The sequence below is a fragment of the Mya arenaria genome, chromosome 10 (genome assembly GCF_026914265.1).
Source record: "Mya arenaria isolate MELC-2E11 chromosome 10, ASM2691426v1".
Taxonomy (NCBI): domain Eukaryota; kingdom Metazoa; phylum Mollusca; class Bivalvia; order Myida; family Myidae; genus Mya; species Mya arenaria.
The window spans coordinates 4,700,261-4,721,015 of record NC_069131.1 but is presented as its reverse complement, the minus strand read 5'-3'; the positions used below and the strand labels follow the sequence as shown (position 1 = coordinate 4,721,015).

At 36.3% G+C, this 20,755-nt stretch overlaps 1 protein-coding gene across 3 annotated transcripts in view; it reads right to left on the bottom strand.

The window, feature by feature from the left end:
- Window positions 1-20,755, bottom strand: part of LOC128206080 (putative extracellular sulfatase Sulf-1 homolog) — a 49,521-nt gene that overhangs the window by 6,614 nt on the left and 22,152 nt on the right. For all 3 annotated transcript variants that reach the window (XM_052908227.1, XM_052908226.1, XM_052908228.1), the window contains 13 exons: window positions 11,652-11,768; window positions 10,752-10,874; window positions 10,285-10,510; window positions 9,778-9,873; window positions 9,037-9,187; window positions 6,692-6,867; window positions 6,141-6,269; window positions 4,920-4,982; window positions 4,254-4,416; window positions 3,217-3,487; window positions 2,151-2,225; window positions 1,262-1,422; window positions 274-494 (listed from right to left, as the gene is read on the bottom strand). In XM_052908227.1, coding sequence (XP_052764187.1) covers window positions 274-494; window positions 1,262-1,422; window positions 2,151-2,225; window positions 3,217-3,487; window positions 4,254-4,416; window positions 4,920-4,982; window positions 6,141-6,269; window positions 6,692-6,867; window positions 9,037-9,187; window positions 9,778-9,873; window positions 10,285-10,510; window positions 10,752-10,874; window positions 11,652-11,768 — 1,972 coding nt within the window. The remainder of the gene's footprint in view (window positions 1-273; window positions 495-1,261; window positions 1,423-2,150; window positions 2,226-3,216; window positions 3,488-4,253; window positions 4,417-4,919; window positions 4,983-6,140; window positions 6,270-6,691; window positions 6,868-9,036; window positions 9,188-9,777; window positions 9,874-10,284; window positions 10,511-10,751; window positions 10,875-11,651; window positions 11,769-20,755) is intronic.

The following is a 20,755-nucleotide window of genomic DNA, read 5'->3' as shown; positions in this document are numbered from 1 at the left end:
ACCACTGGACCATGGATTGGCAGTGTGTAACCACTGGACCATGGATTGGCAGTGTGTAACCACTGGACCATGGATTGGCAGTGTGTAACCACTAGACAATGGATTGGCAGTGTGTTACCACTGGACCATGGATTGGCAGTGTGTAACCACTGGACCATGGATTGGCAGTGTGTAACCACTGGACCATGGATTGGCAGTGTGTAACCACTAGACCATGGATCGGACACTTACAGCCTAAATCATTTAGGATGATTTCTCGTTTCTCCCACTCACCGTAATTCATCCAATTCATCGATCTCGACATCACAATCACACCCATCGTCCTCCTCCTGCTCTTCCTCCTCTCTCCCCAGATCCACACTATCTGTATGGTCCAGGGAGAAACTCTCATCATAATCAATGGTATCGTCATTATCTGCATAGTCAAACTCATCTGAGTCGTTCTTGTCCTCATACGTGAGTCGACGCTGTTTCTTCATCTGCTTTCTTATTCTCTGTTATGGATAGAACCATATGAGTTTGCATGTGTTTACAATTTATGTTGAATAGCAAAGCTCTTGGTTTCATAACAATTGAGAAATGGTAGTTCTGGTTTCAGAGGACCGAGTGCAATAAATTCATGGGTTTAGCTAAGGAGTTATGAAAGGTTGCTGCTGGTGGTTGTTCTTTTTTGGTAGATCCCTTTTGCCTTCTTGAGGACAAGCATGGGCGACTTTCTGCCTTCACAGAATGGAATGCTTAAGATTGTGAAAGATTTCTTTTGTTTTCAGTAAATGTGATTGAAAATACATACAAACTATACCTAGTTGGCAGTTGAAACCTAATATCACTCCAATTAAACACAATTCCTAACATTTTTTGGTCCCTAAACCCTAATGTTCAAGTTCTTCAGTCAGTTACAATGTCTCCTTTTCTCCCTTAGCAACCTGTCCCTCTTTCACAGCATCCTGTCCCTCTTTCTTAGCAACCTGTCCCTCTTTCACAGCATCCTGGCCTTTTTAAAACCCCATGGCTAAAACCATATTAATAAATTCCATCTTATAATGCATCATAATCCAACTAAAATATATTGAGACTTTCCAGTAAAACATAACTGACGGGGGGAAGACAATTATTTTCATAATAAATGATGGGGTGTCTTTTACGCTAATTTGGACCCCAAAAGGGTAAAATTCTTTCTGTAGGGGTGAGGTATAAATTAAGTGTCTCCCCTCCCATGGTTTATATGTTTAAATTGAATAGCTCTTAGCATCAACCACACCTTGAGGTTTCTCAGCCTTTTTCTCGTCTCCTCTATCATCTTGTCAAGTTGATGTTGATGATGTTCAAACTCTGCTGGGTCCCGAACCAGTTCCTTGTCACAGGTGAATGTATTATTGGGTAGGTATCGACATCGCTGCCGGTTCATTGTCAACTGCTGGGCTGGAATAAAAGACACAATAACTTTTATATCATGTCACGTTAACATCAAAGGACAATAGCAGAATAACCATACCCTGCTGGGTCATGGATCAGCTCCTTGTCAAAGGTGATCCGTGTTATCGGTAATGTTGTTCTGATGATAAACTTTTATCGAAAAGGTCAACGTCAGCGATTATTGACAGTGATTGTGTCAAAATCAATAATTAAAAGAATAGTTCTATAAACTGTATTTTCTCCTCAACTTCTCATCAAAATCAATTGTCATTTTTAACTCTCCAACCTGTTATTTATTTAATTGATCAATATAAGATAAACAAAAATAACAGAAAAGAATAGTCGGAAAATGCATTAATAATTGTAGTTAATGATGAAGCAGAAATGCCAAAAGTGTCCAAAAATAATTGATAATTAGTCAACCATTGATCATGTTTCAATCTTTGATAATTGATAGTAAAATGTGGTCAATTTCCCTACATCAAGAGGCAGGCAGGTACCAACACAGCTGAATGTTCCTACTCACCTGGGTTTTTTTCTTGTTTAAAAAAAAACAAATTCCATTATTTTGTCACAGGTCTTGTCATCTATATATTTGAATTTAAATTCTCCTATACATTTCCTACACTATTAAATGTCAATAAAATGAATGCCTGTTTAAAGATAGTTATAATCATTTAGTGACTTGCTAGGACATAAATTATCAGATAACCATCATGTTATCTTCAACTCACCGATCAGTTTCTTTTTCAGTGACAATTCCTCGTCATATAACGACCTCTTCTTTCGGAAAAAAGTGGGCTTGAAATCTGAAAGAAATTTATACAACTTTATAATAAACATAACTTTTACATGATTTGTACTACAATACACAATGTATTTCTAAACCTCTAAAAGGCCAAAAATATAAGGTAAACACTTAAAAAGTAACACTTCACTATGAATTTCCTGAACTTGCTCTGTGTATGGTGTTATAAGTTTTGAAAGTTGAAACAGTTTTTATAGTTGTGGTGAAAAACCTAAGCATAATTAAGCATTGTCGTCCAGACAAACACACTCAATTATTGCCGCCATGGAGACATGGTGTAACTACTATATGCCTTCCTTCATGGGCCTGGCTCATTGAAATATCAGGGCTGGTATTCATCTACTATATGCCTTCCTTCATGGGCCTGGCTCATTGAAATATCAGGGCTGGTATTCATCTACTATATGCCTTCCTTCATGGGCCTGGCTCATTGAAATATTAGGGCTGGTATTCATCTACTATATGCCTTCCTTCATGGGCCTGGCTCATTGAAATATCAGGGCTGGTATTCATCTACTATATGCCTTCCTTCATGGGCCTGGCTCATTGAAATATCAGGGCTGGTATTCATAAAACATATTAGGTCATTTCTTAACTTAATTCATTTTCATAATTTAATTATCTCATTGTTCATTTGACATAATCACTTAATTATTTCTGTAATACTTTGTGGGGGGTTTCTGCTTAATAGTGAATACAACCTTTAATGTTAGAAACACTTATACTTTTCTTTGAATTTAACAATGACAATTTTAGGAAATCAACTTAAGTTAGGAAATGACTTAATAAGTGAAAAAGGTCCCTGAGTCTTAACATCAAAACTCTTAAATAAGTAGAAACATCACAGATTTTGTTTTCATTTACTCAGCTTTGTGTTCATTTTTCATACAGTCTGAAATTCAACTCACACAATTATACAAAAAATATAACGAAAACATGACACTAAGATAATTTCAATTTATGACTAAAATCAGAATAAAACAATAGCATACTTGTGCTACTCATGTGATTCCTCGAAAACTGCCTCTGTAACTCCTGGTCCTTATATGGCATTCCCCTTCCTTCTGCATTCCCATACTTTTGGCTACAATTGCACTTTGGGTTCTTATCATGTGTTGTGGGTAAATTCTGGGCATGTAATGGTACACTGAAGCCTTCATCCTTCTGGAAGATGTGGTCATTTGTTGCAATGATAGTTCTGTTGTAGTTACGACATTTCTTGATTCGGTTTCTGTCACGATGGTCTTTGAAGCAAACCCATTTCTGTCAAAAGAAAAAGGATGGAATTGTTGCTTAATTTCAATCAACTAACCAAAAAGCTGAACACATTTATGAAAATAATGAAATTCAATCTGGGATTAATATTGGATTTGCTAAATATTTCATTACATTTTATTTAACAACAACGTAATAAATTATAATGTACTTAAAACCTAACGATCAATGATAAAAAATTACTAAGTTCAAAGAAGAAAAACGAGAACTGCAAAGCATGTGAATGTTTACCAAGGGGCAGAACTCAAAAATGACTTCATCTAGAATTATGAGACTTGCTACAAATGTGTGCATAGTAATTGAAAATATGTTTACCAAGTTTCATTATTATCAGTGAATGGTTTCCAAGTTATGGCCAATATCTAAAACTATTGCTTGATGCTAACAATATTTCCGTCAACAACCAAGAAACCAACATTATGACAATACTTTGACTAACAGGCAAGCAGATTAACACTCATAATAACTGTGCATATTCAGTCCAGGCTATTCCATTAAAACATATAACCCCCGGGGGAAAGGTACTTTTAAAATATACCACCCTCCTTCAGAAGTGAATTTACCCTTTTGGGTCCAAATTAGCGAAAAAAGACACCCACCTATATACGATTTAAATAATTGCCTTACCCCCGTGGGTTATATATTTTACTGGAATAACCCTCCAGGGTGGGGCACATATCTGGACAGTATTTGTTAGTTTTTGCTTTGTGTACGACAAAGACTTCTGAGCAACTACATACCTACATTTTCTTACCTGTTCATATTTACAGGGTGGAGCGTTTTCAGGGTCAGCACATATCCGCATCGTTTTTCTTGTCTTCTGGTCAACAAACGGCATAAGCACCTCTCCTTGCTCACTAAGTAACTTCTCATCCTGGGCCTTGAAGATACCCTTTAACATCTTCACTGTCACCTTCCTACAGGATAAAGAAAAACATCTAGATGAGAGACATTTCATGACTACTGTATAACGCCTTTACTATAGATCTTGTGGGGTATATAATGGATGGCCAGTTTGCACACTCTCTACCCTTCTTATCTAGGCATCCCAGGTTCCATTCTTAGCCTCGGCGAATGTGAGTTTGGTAGGTGCTCACCAAACTGGACAAGGGAGTGTTTCCTCTTAGAACTCTGCCTACCCACACAACATAAGACCACACTGTCACATAACAGTGCTCCAACTGTTGTAACATAAACGAGGTTAACTAATCGTAGCCCTTAAATAAAGATTCACAAAAATAAAAATGAAAAGAGTGGAGTGTGAGTACAAGCGCAAAAACTATTCATATGACTAAAAAAACCATCAAAATCTTTTCAGCATTTCAATCATACATGACTTAGTTCTTAAACCTTTAATGTCTGTAACATCTTACACTTACAATATAGCTTAGTTACAAACACATTTCACTTTCCACCTTACCCTCTCTCAATGAGCACGGTATCCCGCCATGGCCTTCTTGGTTTCACAAATCTCCCCTCCACGCTGAAATTCAAGAGTTCAGTGAATATATCAAATGTTAAAGTTGAACAAAAACAAGAACACTATGCACTTATAGTATTTTACTTTTCACAATTGGGTGGGTTTATATAACATATTAAAACAATCAGACTACTATGTTAAGGGTGTTAAATTATCTTTTGCAAGGGAAAAAAAACGATCTTGTTACAAGGGACTTCAGTGTGAGAAATTGAGACCTGACCACCAGCTTAATCCCACTTTCAAGTATGTGACACCGACTTGTAAGCTCAAAACTACAACACTCCCATAGTCAATAACACTTACAAACTTGTTAACCCCACATAATAATCTATGATGTCTACTTGCTAACCCCACATTGTAGTCTTTGACACCTGTTTGCTGACCCCACATTGTTGTCTATGACCCCTGTTTGTTAACCCTACATTCTAGTCTATGACACATATTGACACAAGCTAACACCACATTAAAGTATATCATGTCTCCAACATGAATGACGCAACGCCATTGTTCAAGGACTGGTCAGACGGTGACCCCATATTTTTCCATATTGGTTCATCAAATTTATATCATACCTAAATGGCGTCTATTTTCCGATTCCGATGAATAAATGAAACATTTAAACATGTAAACAGGTTGTCGACGTGATATACACGTTACGGGGTTAGTAGGTGACCCAAGATGGGATATACGGGGCACAGGAAACAATATTAGGGTCCGAGCTTCGCTCTCACCCAATATGGTTTCCTTTGCCCCGTATATCCCATATTGGGTCACCTACTAACCCCATTACTTATAATATGACACCAACTTGCTAACCCCACATTCTAGTATACAAAACCTATTTGTTAACCCTACATTCCAGTCATGACATCTACTTGTTAAACCAATATTCTAGTATATGAGACATGCTTGATAACCCCACAATCTAGAATACAACAACTTTTTGTTAACCCCACATTTTAGCAAACAAAACCTACATGTTAACCCCGCATTCTAGTATACAAAACCTACATGTTAACCCCACATTTTATTCATCACATCAATTTTTAACCCACATTCTAGTTTATGATATATTCTTGTTTAAAAACCTTACTCGTTATCCCCACGTTCTAGTATACAACACCTTAACAAGAACCCAACAAACTAGACTGTGCCACCTACTTGTTCTCCTGTTTGTGGTCCTTAATCAGTTTCAGTAGTGACCGGCCATCCATATGTTCAGGCACCTCAAGGCCGGCCATATCAAGGATGGTTGGGGCAATGTCCACATTCCCCACCGCATTGGGAATCCTGAAAGATGCGTTCATATCTATGAATCAATCTCACAAACTCCAGACTGATAAGGCTGATAGCCACATTACCCACTACAAGAAGGATTTGTAAATGCAATTTTGGGGTGAAAGCGTCTTCTAGTTCTTACTTATAAAACCCTTAATTGGTATAATCTTTTATTTGTAATTTAACTGATACTTAGTGAACTATAAGTGATCCTTTTCTAGTGACTATAATAATGTTTTGTATTGATATTTAAAACTAAAGCTTGATAAAGAATTTAATGAACGGAATAATAATTATCTTTATAATGAATATAAGATTGACGATCGTCTCATTTATGTAAAAGAAAACACAATTTAGTTTTTGACAACATTTAATTCAAATTGCTGTTCTACTGTAAATACATCCAAAAGTAATCCATCAAACCAACTACATACTTTGTGTCCCTGAGAATGCCCGGGCCCCTGATATACAGTGGAACACGGATATCAAAGTCATACGGGAGAGCCTTCCCCTTGGCGATACCGAACTGGCCCAGGTGGTAGCCGTGGTCGGATGTGTAGATGATGTAAGTGTTGTCAAGCTCACGTAACAGTCGCAGCTGGTAGTACACCTAGATTGATTTGGTGAATTCAGTTATCGTAACATTAACTCAGACAGGAAAATATTCATTTTAATTTGGAAAAAATGCAACATTAATGTGAGCTCTATAGAGCTTTTCCAACAGACTATATTCTTGATGCAATATCTATTTGCTCATTTATATATTGGCGATGATGTTTCTTTTGAGCTTTTTAAAACAAACTTGGATAGTGTATCAACTGGCAGGAGAACTAACCGTTGATAGTGTGTGGACTAGCAGGAGAACTAACCGTTGATAGTGTGTCGACGACTAGCAGCAGAACTAACCGTTGATAGTGTGTCGACTAGCAGGAGAACTAACCGTTGATAGTGTGTCGACGACTAGCAGGAGAACTAACTGTTGATAGTGTGTCGACTAGCAGGAGAACTAACCGTTGATAGTGTGTCGACTAGCAGAGAACTAATCGTTGATAGTGTGTCGACAACTAGCAGCAGAACTAACCGTTGATAGTGTGTCGACTAGCAGGAAAACTAACCGTTGATAGTGTGTCAACTAGCAGGAGAACTAACCGTTGATAGTGTGTCGACGACTAGCAGGAGAAGTAACCGTTGATAGTGTGTCGACTAGCAGGAGAACTAACCGTTGATAGTGTGTCGACTAGCAGGAGAACTAATCGTTGATAGTGTGTCGACAACTAGCAGAAGAACTAACCGTTGATAGTGTGTCGACTAGCAGGAAAACTAACCGTTGATAGTGTGTCAACTAGCAGGAGAACTAACCGTTGATAGTGTGTCGACTAGCAGGAGAACTAACCGTTGATAGTGGGTCGACTAGCAGAAGAACTAACCGTTGATAGTGTGTTGACAACTAGCAGCAGAACTAACCGTTGATAGTGTGTCAACTAGCAGAACTAACCGTTGATAGTGTGTCGACTAGCAGGAGAACTAACCGTTGATAGTGTGTCGACTAGCAGGAGAACTAACAGTTGATAGTGTGTCGACTAGAAGGAGAACTAACAGTTGATAGTGTGTTAACTAGCAGGAGAACTAACTGTTGATAGTGTGTCGACTAGCAGGAGAACTAACAATTGATAGTGTGTCAACTAGCAGGATAACTAACCGTTGATAGTGTGTCGACTAGCAGGAGAACTAACTGTTGATAGTGTGTCGACTAGCAGGAGAACTAACAGTTGATAGTGTGTCGACTAGCAGGAGAACTTACAGTTGATAGTGTGTCAACTAGCAGGAACACTAACCTTTGATAGTGTGTTGACAAGCAGGAGAGCTGACAGTTGAAAGTGTGTCGACTAGCAGGAGAACTTACAGTTGATAGTGTGTCAACTAGCAGGAACACTAACCTTTGATAGTGTGTTGACAAGCAGGAGAGCTGACAGTTGAAAGTGTGTCGACTAGCAGGAGAACTAATAGTTGATAGTGTGTCAACTATCAGGGAAACTGACAGTTGATAATGTTGACAAGAGTGACTAACATACATGAATGAGCATTTTAATGCTAAATCTCCAACGCAGTGATCTCCCTTGACAAGTAGAGAAGGTCTCGTACCAATGACAGCTGGATTTCAGCTACATTTTGTCTTTTTTAGAAAAATAATTATATTTTATCACATTGCATTCTTGTTTTGTGTAAATTCGTAAAAAAAAAATGAGTTTCATATCAGAAAGTTAAAATATATTTGATTTTTTTTTCAAGATTTTGAACATGGTCACAAGAATTTCATCATCAAGTAATACATGTGAGTAACCCCTGCATAAAGTTTGGTTTATGCTTACTCAATTCATATGCGTTCAGATCAATTTGAGCTATCAGAATGTTTAACGGCACTATTGAAAAATCAAGTCTTCCTTTAAACTCATCAAAACATTGCTCCACAATAATTTGTAAACAAATATGAACCTTTTCTACTAAAACTATCAACATATCACCGACCTTGCTAATATTCCCTCCATAATAAATTCAGTGAGCCTGATCCTCATTGGATTCATCATTTCAAAAAACCTAAGTTGAGATAAATTGCATCAAAAAAAGTTTAAATAACAAATCAATGTTTACTACCAAGCTGTTGACAGACTGCACTATCTACTGACATTTCCTGGCAGTAAATGCAAATACCACAAGATCCAATGTCTATATTCAAACTAAAGCCTTCACACTGACTGAAACTCAAAATAGGCTAACGTACCTTCTCCACTAAGCTGTCAACTGACTGCAGTGTCTGGAGGCGTTTTCTCTGCAGCATATCCGTGAAGGCAATCCCCGTGGGATCCAGTGTCTTCATCTCCTGTAGCAGCCACTGTTTGTCCGAGTTGTTCATGTAGTTCCAACTTGGGGTCCTGACCATAAAGGATGGGAAATTAATATGTAATATAAAACATAATATAGGGTTATACAACTGTTTCAGTGAGACATAAATTTTATTTCATTTAGTGAGCATCAAAAGAAAATGCGCCACTTGAGAAATTCTCAGTGAGGCAAACATTTATTCTTATAACTTTTGCTTAAAACTGATGGAAAATTATGTCTGTTTGTCTTCAATTACAAAAATGTGCACTAAAATTTTGATGCTGAAAAGTAATATTTGTCTACACTGAAGTCGGATTTATAGGGCAGACTGGGCCATACTTTCAAAACAGTGAGTGATATAAAAAGATGATAAAATAGGTAACTATTTTAAATTAAATTCAGTTTATTATGGAGACTGTTCGGGGAAACCAGTAAATGTTATATAAACACATATACAGGATCCTCTCTAGAGTTCTATTGTTCTTAGAATCAAGAATATTGGCAGTTATCTGCCATGGAAACACATTATACACTGCATTGAAGGCCTGCATTCTACGGAAATGCAATAAACAAATACACTGGTAAAAATAGAGTACATGTGAATATAATTATCATGCTGTTTAAAGTACACTTTACCAACCTGTGTAGTGTGTTATTTTCAAACATGTGTTGGTACTGAGGCGCGGAATCTTCCGGTCCATGGGGTGCCGGGACACTGAGCATCATCATCACTGGCCTGTCCAATAAATCAATATAGTGAGTAAGTGATTAAAGAAAATACGTCAATACATAGGTGTAGCATCACAAACAAAAGCCCCAATGTAATTTGTATACAACCAGTGGATTTTTTAAACAATCAGTGTATTTGTATACAATCAGTGCATATTTCTGAATAATATACAATCATACATATGTTTTTTATTAACATTCAGTTTATTTTATAGACAGTGTAGTTGTGTAGTTTATACACAAATATAGTATCTTCTATGGACAATCAGTATATTAATTAATTCTAGGCACACTATTTTTGTTTCAAGAACTACAGGGTAAATTCTTAAATTTCAAAAGAAATGACCCACTTTGTAGATAAATACTTTTGTTCACTATTAAACTGAACCCATTGATAAACAGAATTACAAACACTCACTTTGTTGGAAAGTACTGCTTGCTCTGCTTTAGGAAGGTGATGCTGTCATTGCCTATCAGGTCTGTAAAGTAGTCCTGATAGTAGTTGTCGTCGTGACGCACCTTCTGTCCGTTAAAGTTGAGCGTGTAGTTGTAGAAACGTGAGTTTTTGACGAGCCCCACCCACTCCCGCCAACCAGGCGGTATGTATGTCCCATTGTACTCGTTGAGGTACTTTCCAAAGAATCCTGCAAGAAGGTCAAATGAATATTGATGTTATATTCAAGGATTTTACATTCAATAATCTTTTTTAAATTATAATTTCAAGTTTTGTTCTCAAATATAAAATAAAAAATATATGGATTAGCGATAAGAAAGTCGAGAGTCCCAACTATTAAACTTATTTTTCCAGCAGTACAGACATCATTGATGAAGATAATAAGGATTTTTTACTTTTCTCAATATATATAAGTGTAAGATACAGCATACCTGTCCGGTATCCAGCGTCACTGAGGTACTTGGCAAATGTGCGAGGTTCATGTTCTCTCTGCCACTCCGTCCCGGAGCAGTTGTCATTATTCGTGTACACATGGTGGTTGTGTGGAAACAAACCTGCGCCCGATAGTTACAATATCAATAGTAAATGGCAGATATAGTCATGATCTATTTATTGCTATTGTAACAAGCACCAACAATAAGTCATTTGCTGCATGCTCTTTCATGCCTTTCACCTAGACACAAGAGTTTATTGTTTAAATGAAATGTAAATCATAATTAATGAACAGAGGTCTAACACTTCAATAACATACCATTTAATTGAAAAGGTTTGAAACTGCAATTTTATAACAGCACTGACATGATCCTTAATCTGCCAGGGGGCATAACTGGACATTTCATTGAGCAAGAGTGATAACACATGAGTCAAGCCTTTTTCTGTCCATTTTGGGGGAAAAGACCTAAAACAAATTCAGAAAAATATTTCTTAAATTTTACCAATATGGAAAGAAATTACAGTTTTGCATCAGGTTTTGGGAATTTTTAAGGTTGAATTACAATATTTTTTCATTTCAATTTTATTTAAAACTTGATGGAGGTTTAGTGTAAAAACTTGTTGCCACAGCAACAACGATTTGAACATCGCCATCGGCAAAATTTCTCTGAGCCTTAAGTGCATTACTTGAATTTCTTGCTGCAGCTAACAGTGAAATAATCCTTTTTTGATCCCTTAGAATCATTTTTTCTGATTTTCCACAATTATACTAGCTTTTATGCACCATGTTACTAAAGTGGTTTCCTTTCACAATCAGAATACCAATACATTTGATTCTTAGAAAGATAGACAAGCTAACCAGAGTTCATACACAAGCATTACAGCTTCTAAACACTTGCCTGTGAGCAGAGAGCTCCTGGATGGGCAGCACATGGGTGTGGACACAAACGAGTTGTTGAAGTGGATACCTTCCTGACCCATAATCTTGAGAGTCTTGGTCATAGTAGTCATAGAACCTGCAGACAGAATTAAGCTTCAATATAGATAGATGAAGCATTACAACCAATAGATTGTATACATCAACATAGCGATATCCTCTTTTTTATTTACGTTTGAATATCATTTTCAAAATTTCTGATTTTTTTTTCCATATGACATACACACAGAATTTGGACCCGAAATGGTGACATGTCAAGCTCACTGAAAAAGCCTTTGACACAGGCATAATGCCCTTCCATGCAATTGCAACACAGATTAACATGGAGTATAACAATAAGCAGAGAATTATTGTTGCATGGTACAGATACGGCCCAAACAAGGTTCAGGGACAGACAGACGTACGCACTGACGGCCATACATGGTATATGCGGCACCCCAACTCATCATGTTAAACCTTCATGGTATGTTTTTTGAAAATCCTGAAATGCATTGTCAAGATACAGCCCGCACAAGTATCATTTCAGCCTAAGACATCTAAGCATGACCAATTTACCACTGAGGTTAAGAAACCTTGGTGTTTTTAGCGCAACATTCAACCTTATCATCTTGAATCTTCATGGCAAGTTTTTTGAAAATCCTATAATGCATGGTCAAGATGCAGCCTGGACAAAGTTACCTCTAAGTGTGACCTTGACCTTTGAGGTACAGACCTGGGTCTTTTGTGAAACATGCCACCTGGTCATGGTGAACCTTCATGGCATGGTTTTTGAAAATCCTATAATGAATAGTTAAAATACAGCACTGACAAGAATAATTTCAACCTTTAGCTTCAAAGTGTGACTGTGACCTTTCGGATACAGATGTGAGTCTTCTTTAGGTCTAAGCTTGACTGTCACCTTTCAGATACAGTCACCACCTTTTCCTGATGAACAGTCATGACAAGCTCCCAGGAAATCATATAATGATGTCTGGACATGGTACAGTCCTATCATCAGTAATCATTTTAACCTTTGACCTCTAAGAGTTACCTTGACCTTTGAGTAACATACCTGGGTCTTATCCATGTCACACACTTCATCATGGTTAACTTTTATGACAAGTTGTTTTTTTTAAATCCTATAATGTATGGTCAAGAATCATTTCAACCTTTGACCTCTAAGCCTGACCTTGATCTGGAGCTATGGGGTTCAGACCTCGGTCATTGCGTGACACACCATCTCATCATGGTGAAACTTCATCACAATTGTTTTTGAAAATCCAATAATGCATGGTCAAGATACAGCCCTCGACAAGGATCATTGACCTCTAAGCCTGACCTTGACCTTTTTAGACAGATCTGGGCCTTGTACGCGACATGCCACATCATGGTGAACCTTCATGCCAAGTGTTTTGAAAATCCCCTAATGCATGGTAAAGATACAGCTCGGTCAATGTTTAGTTTGGCTGGACAAGCTCTTGACATATGACAGCTCTGTCTCGCTCACCACACACGAGCTGAACATAAATTTCTTGTTTCAGTGTAACATTACAATAAATTCACCTTGTAAGCAACCAACAACTCTGCCACTCATGAACTTTAATAGCTTTGGGTGCTCATACTACGAAATATATTGTAATCTTACATTGCAACACATAAGCAACTCCTCTATTACTGAGCATGAACATAACAATGATATCCTGTTGAGACTGTTAATTGAAGAGCTTATAAATACTTCAGAACCAGTCAAAACCAACCAAAGAGGATAAACTTTTATTCACATATATGACCACCAAGACGATATTGCCAGGAGCAACAAACTTTTATTCACATATATCAGATAAACTAGTTCAAACTGCATCATACTACACTTATTTTTCATTTATGAGTGTTTTGTCCCCTGTAAGGTCATTTAAGGTTACAAAGAGAAAGGCTGTCTAGAAAAAAGAAGTAACATCTGGTCAATGAACTCATAACCGACAAAATGGTCGTGTCATGTCAGGTTCAAGTTGTTTGTGCCTAATTGATGAATAAATAATGTTGTTTGGAGTTTAATTGAGTGCATCCAACCAAAATAAGCCACTGGAGACATTTGCCAAAATTATCACCAGACACGATGCACCGAATAACACTTGTTTAGCGCATTTTGCATTTGTGATATTATTTTCAACTAAAAACATGCTGACTTTGAAGACAATCAAATGAATAAGAAAACATAAATCTGTAATGTTAATTATTTTTTTTAAGTACATTCTGGCAAGATGCTTCAAAACATCTTAAGTTGAATTCTAGCATACCTTAATAAAAATCTGCTTCTGTTTTGCTTTTTTTAAAATTAAATAATGGTACTAGAAATGTTAAACAAACTGACAAAATTCTGAATAGAAGAACCACTTGCATTTATACTGTATCATCTTCTTACACCTACACATATCAGGCGTAGAGGTGAACAATAAAGAGGCCTGCTTTGTATAAGTGAATAAAAATAATTCCAACCATTTTAAACGTTTAAATTTATTTAGAGATACTTATGAAAATTAAACGTTTGCTAAGCTGCTAGCTAGGCTTAACATGAAATAATAACACCAGGCTGCTGCAGCTGCTGTATGGGTGTGTTTAAAATAGGGCCTGGAATAACTGCAAGCCTTAAGGGTATTAGAGGTGGGAAAAATTAACATCACTTTCCTTAGTTAATTCTCAGACACTGATATCATCTTTAACTGCTGATTAAACTCAATCATGTGATTACTATATCAGACTTTCTTGTTTCATCACACATTTACACTCAGTAGCATTTCATAAGAATCAACTGCCAATACTTTTAATGAGTATATCACACTCTCTGAAACAATTTACTAGTCTGGAGATACCACTTTTTCTCACAGAAATTAAGTCAAGCGGATTTTATGCTTTTCTTAACATTTAATTAAACTGAATATTCCCTGAAAGCCAACCTTGCCTTCACCTCTTAAATATATATATATATATATATATTATCTTAATTATTGTTTGGTCCAAACCTCTAAGCTGACAATTCAATTCAGTGTGTTTGCCCTTTACAGCCCCTTATCTGACTATTGAATTCAGTGGGTTGCCCTTTTTAACCTCTTGGCTGACTATTTGATTCAGTGGGTTGCACTTTTTAACCTCTTGGCTGACTATTTGATTCAGTGGGTTGCCCTTTTTAACATCTTGGCTGACTATTTGATTCAGTGGGTTTGCCCTTTTTAACCTCTTGGCTGACTATTTGATTCAGTGGGTTTGCCCTTTTTAACCTCTTGGCTGACTATTTGATTCAGTGGGTTGCCCTTTTTAACCTCTTGGCTGACTATTTGATTCAGTGGGTTTGCCCTTTTTAACATCTTGGCTGACTATTTGATTCAGTGGGTTTGCCCTTTTTAACCTCTTGGCTGACTATTCAATTCAGTGTGTTTGCCCTTTACAGCCCCTTATCTGACTATTCAATTCAGTGGGTTGCACTTTTTAACCTCTTGGCTGACTATTCAATTCAGTGGCTTGCCCTTTTTAACCTCTTGGCTGACTACTGTGAAATCATTTATATTCGTTGGCATGAAATTTCGTGGTTTGCCGAAAAATTACAATTTCGTGGGTACTTGAATTTGTGGTTTTTCATTTAATTTATTGAAATAATTTGAAACTACGATCATCTCCATAATCTCCACGCGCTGGCCCGTGATTTCCGTCTTCTACGTCACTCGGTTTATGACACTCGCTAAAGTGGTATGACATGGCAATTAGTGCATATACCCATGTCAATTATCGATTTAATTCTTAATTAAGGTCATAGAAGAAGATGTACCCTGATTAAAAATACAGATAGGCGAAGGCATTGAATGCCAATAAAGAATTTTGCAAACTGTGAAAACACCGAGAAGGTCCGTATACTTGAGTAAACAATCCCAAAAGATAGCTGATGTTTACAAATTCAATCACTTTTGAGTATCATCTCATTTCAATATTTATTCTCACGTTTTTGTTTAATAAGTATATTAAATGTGTTGTTTTGAACATTTTCATGTTGGGTGCTCAGTAACCTTCAATGTAATAGATCAATTATTTCATTTTAGAAAAAAATCGAGAACCGACATTCATCACTCACATCTTGACGTTTAGGCACGTGCTTCTGTCATTTTATTCATAAAAACACATTTAAATGATTTGTTTATTATTTGTTAAAGACAGATACAAAATATTAAAAAAACAATGATAGTAAGATATACAGTGAGACAGATATTTATGCTATATTATAACTGCGGCCTCTGTAACGAATAAACTGGACTATGTACATAAAATGGCAATTGAAAATCTGAACAAAGGGTCAATATTTCGTGGGATCTTGAATTCGTTGATCACCCAACCCACGAAAACCACGAACAATAATGCCCCACGAACATTAATGATTTCACAGTATTTGATTCAGTGGGTTGCCCTTTTTAACCTCTTGGCTGACTATTCAATTCAGTGGGTTGCCCTTTTTAACCTCTTGGCTGACTATTCAATTCAGTGTGTTTGCCCTTTACAGCCCCTTATCTGACTATTCAATTCAGTGTGTTTGCCCTTTACAGCCCCTTATCTGACTATTCAATTCAGTGTGTTTGCCCTTTACAGCCCCTTATCTGACTATTCAATTCAGTGTGTTTGCCCTTTACAGCCCCTTATCTGACTATTCAATTCAGTGGGTTGCCCTTTTTAACCTCTTGGCTGACTATTCAATTCAGTGGGTTGCCCTTTTTAACCTCTTGGCTGACTATTCAATTCAGTGGGTTGCCCTTTTTAACCTCTTGGCTGACTATTAAATTCAGTGTGTTTGCCCTTTACAGCCCCTTATCTGACTATTGAATTCAGTGGGTTGCCCTTTTTAACATCTTGGCTGACTATTCAATTCAGTGGGTTGCCCTTTTTAACATCTTGGCTGACTATCACATTCAATTTGGTTACCATTTTCACCCTCTTGGCTGACTTTTCAATTCAGTGTATTTGCTGGAGTAAATTTTTAAAATACTCTTTGCTTCTTTTTTATTTTATGTCTTTAAGATTTTGCAAAATCAATGCGGTAGTTGAAATGTGACGGGCAAATTTATTTCATTTGGTTTTTTGTTTACCCTGTGCCAAATTATACTTGTTTTTGCATATAAAATACCCAAGATAAACTTAGATGATGATAAATCTAAAAAAAATCTGGTTAAAAAGTTCTGCTTTAATTCAAAATAAACTATGCATGCAGAGTTTTGTATTCCTGTCAAACAAACCCTTAAAGTTCTTATCTACAGCAAACAATATCATCACACACAATGACTCATTACAAAATGCACATTTAATGAGGAAATGTATCTAAGTAATAGAACCATTCATGAATGAGGTTTTGCAACACCTAGTTTACAATCTTGCCCATGTCAGCTTATTTGCAGAACTGAAATGAACTTTTGTTGAACTGAAGTTTTGTGCTATATGTAATATCAGTTTAGATAAATCATGTCTCAACACGGCAATTAAATTTTTTTTTTCTTTCAATAGACATGTTTCTGCTCCTTTTCACAGACACAATCATATCACAAATTTATTTTCGGGCCTAATTTTTTTAGCTGTGTTAAGTGTTGTGTTTACAACAAGAAATAACAACAGTTTTACGGTTTATTACTAGTACTTGAGAACAGTCATTGAGAACTAAACTACTGTGATAGCATGCAGCATGTAGTAGTACAGAGGTGTGGCTTATCAGCAAGAGGTGTCGCTATTGGCTGAAGTTAAATACACAACAAAGGGCAACCCAACTCTACCCGGCCAAACCCCTCCACCCTTCAGCTTTTTCCGACCTTTGATAAAAAAAAATCTTGAATTTTCCTAGTTTAAAAAAATAAATGTTTATCATTATTGTTGTTGAATGTGAAATCCATTTATGTTTGATAACATACGTATAAAAACATACTAATAATTTAATACACATAATATCAAAATGTCTTGGTAGGCATTTGAGAATTTTAACTGGATTTAAAACAATGTTGGCCCTAAATCGCTCACCTGAGTAAAAGAGTTTAACCTTTGTAATCAATATAGCTTGATATTTGTTCTCAAACAAACATGTTGCCTAGATAATCACTGACAGGACTTGTCACAGTTGCCTGCACACTGACAGGACTTGTCACAGTTTCCTGGACACTGACAGGACTTGTCGATTGACTGCTCACTGACAGGATTTTGTTCAGTTGCCTGCACACTGACAGGACTTGATGATTGACTGCACACTGACGGAATTTGATTAGCATACCTGCACACTGACAGGACTTTGTTCAGTTGCCTTCACACTGACAGGACTTGATAATTGACTGCACACTGACAGCATTTGGTAAAGATACCTGCACACTGACAGGACTTTTTTCAGTTGCTTGCACACTGACAGGACTTTGTTCAATTGCCTGCACACTGACAGGACTTCGTTCAATTGCCTTCACATTGACAAAACTATGTTAAATTGCTTGCACACTGAAAGAACTTTTAGTATAGATACACAAACAACAAACAGTGCACCATCCAATAAAATCAATAAACTGCCTTAAGCTCTTGAAATCAAATTTCAGAACACATACAGTACCTTCAACTAATATTATCTCTTCTTCCATCTAGGACAACATCACCTTCCTTCAAATGTTCATAATCAAATTTTCTTTATATAAGGCTTATTCACTATCCACACAGAAGATAAGATTGTTGCTTAAAATAATCTACATGAAGTTTACAATAATCTACATGAAGTTCAATGGAAAAGTCTGATTATTAAATTTATCATTAAGTAAAAATGAAATTTCTTCTAAAGAATAAAGTGTATAATAATTATTTGAATCTATGAACCTAAAAAAAAGAATAATAATAACCTTAGAAGTGACTATGTTCAAGACTTAATAAAATTTAAAATCTATTCCCTTGTTACTAAAAATAGAAAGAAGTGGAATCTCCAACAAAAAGGGAGACCATATAGCAAGACTTGCTGCCCTTGTTTCAAGAGTAAACTTTACATAACTATCAAATTTTAACAAAATACATTTATAATGAACTTGTAACCCACGGGGTGAAGTCAGTTTTTCCACAGGGGCATAATTTGAATAAACATGGTAGATAACCAATAGACAATGTTACACACCAAATATTTAAACACTAGGTCAAATACCGTAAATGACTGGTTATAATATAATATGTGCTAAATCGGGGAAAAAAACTTTTAATTTATGTTTTGGGTTAAAAGACGCATAGAAAAAATGTCAAATTGTCTGGCATTTTCGGCCACCATGTTTGTTGACAGTGACAAAAAAATTTTTTTTCGTGAAAATGGCGATGGTTATCTTTAAAACCATACAATGATAACACAAAGCAAAATTGGTTTCATTTTTATTCGTTTCATGTGATAACATAACAGATTATTTAAAATAAACACATTCAATCAGCACATATTGCACAAAGAAACACACAAATTGTCATTCACTAATCCTTAAATCGCTTTCCTCAAAGCCCTCAAATTCCTTGTCATCGTCGTCACTCTCGAAGAAACGCTCCATTTCATCTTCCGTCATGTCTTTGGTCGTCTTGTCCGTGTAGTAACCGCCATTAATTCGTGCTTCTGTTTTCGCCACTTGCGTACGTTGACCTCATTCATCGTGTACTGGCGACCCGCTGCACGATTGCCGTGCTCTTCAGCATAGCTGATAACAGCTAGCTTTTCTAGTGCTGTGTACGATGTACGCACTTTCCCCATGATGGCACTAAAAAGTACCTAGTGTGACAATTTGTTGTTGGATGGCACTAAAAAGTACCTTTTATGACAATTTGTAAGATTCTTTCTGACAGTATATCGTAAACAAAATACGTCAAGAATGATAAGTTAAGTTTTGCAAAGACCTTATATTGTACGAGTTTGTTCTCAAAATGTCAACACCTACAGAAAAGAATAAAGAACGTGACAAAGTGCGAATAAACAAGACCATTATCGCAACAGTTTGTAGTATTGGTATGTTAACAGGTTAAAGGCAGTCGAGTTTTTCACACCTTATCGTACAACTGACAAAAAATATTTTGACAGTGCCCAACTTTGCTTTCTTACATGCAAGTTTAATTATTGTTCAATTCAATTTATTATTCAAAATTAAATTGAATAACTTTAATCGAAAAACATTTAATCCAAAAATATTTTTGTTAAAATTATAAACGTCTTACGATATACCGTATACCGATCTTTAACTTGCCGTTTTAACCCGTATATAATCGATCAATATGACGCGAGTAACTTCCCTTTCTACATAAATGTAAACAAACTCTCAGCTTAAAAATCGACCTCAGAAAAAAACTTTGAAAAATTGTTACGGGTTATTATACGCAGGCATTTTTTTGCATCGAAATCTGAGGAAAAAAAGGGCGTCTAATACCCAGTCATTTACGGTAGTATTTGCCAAAAACAGTTTTGCAATTTTTCTTTTAGGTTGCCATGGCAACAAGAGTTCTAGATGGAATTCATTTATTTGAACAATTTTGAAAAAGCACCAACCAAGGATCATTCCTATGAAGTTTTATTAAAATTGTCCATGGGGTTTAAGAGAAGATGATGGTTATAACCAATTGTTGACGCTTTTCCTTTAGGCTGCCATGGCAACCAGAGTTCTGCATGAAATTCATTTCTTTGATAATTTTTGAAAAAGCACCAACCAAGGATCATTCCTATGAAGTTTCATTAAAATTGTCCATGGGGTTAAGGAGGAGATGATGATTATAACCAATTGTTGACGCCTTTCCTTTAGATTGCCATGGCAACCAGAGTTCTGCATGAAATTCATTTCTTTGATAATTTTTGAAAAAGCACCAACCAAGGATCATTCCTATGAAGTTTCATTAAAATTGTCCAAGGGGTTTAGGAGAAGATGATGATTATAACCAATTGTTGACGCTTTTCCTTTAGGTTGCCATGGCAACCAGATTTCTGCATGGAATAAATTTCTTTGAACAATTTTGAAAAAGCACCAACCAAGGATAATTTGTATGAAGATTCATCAAAATTGTCAAAGCGGTTTAGGAGAAGATGATGAA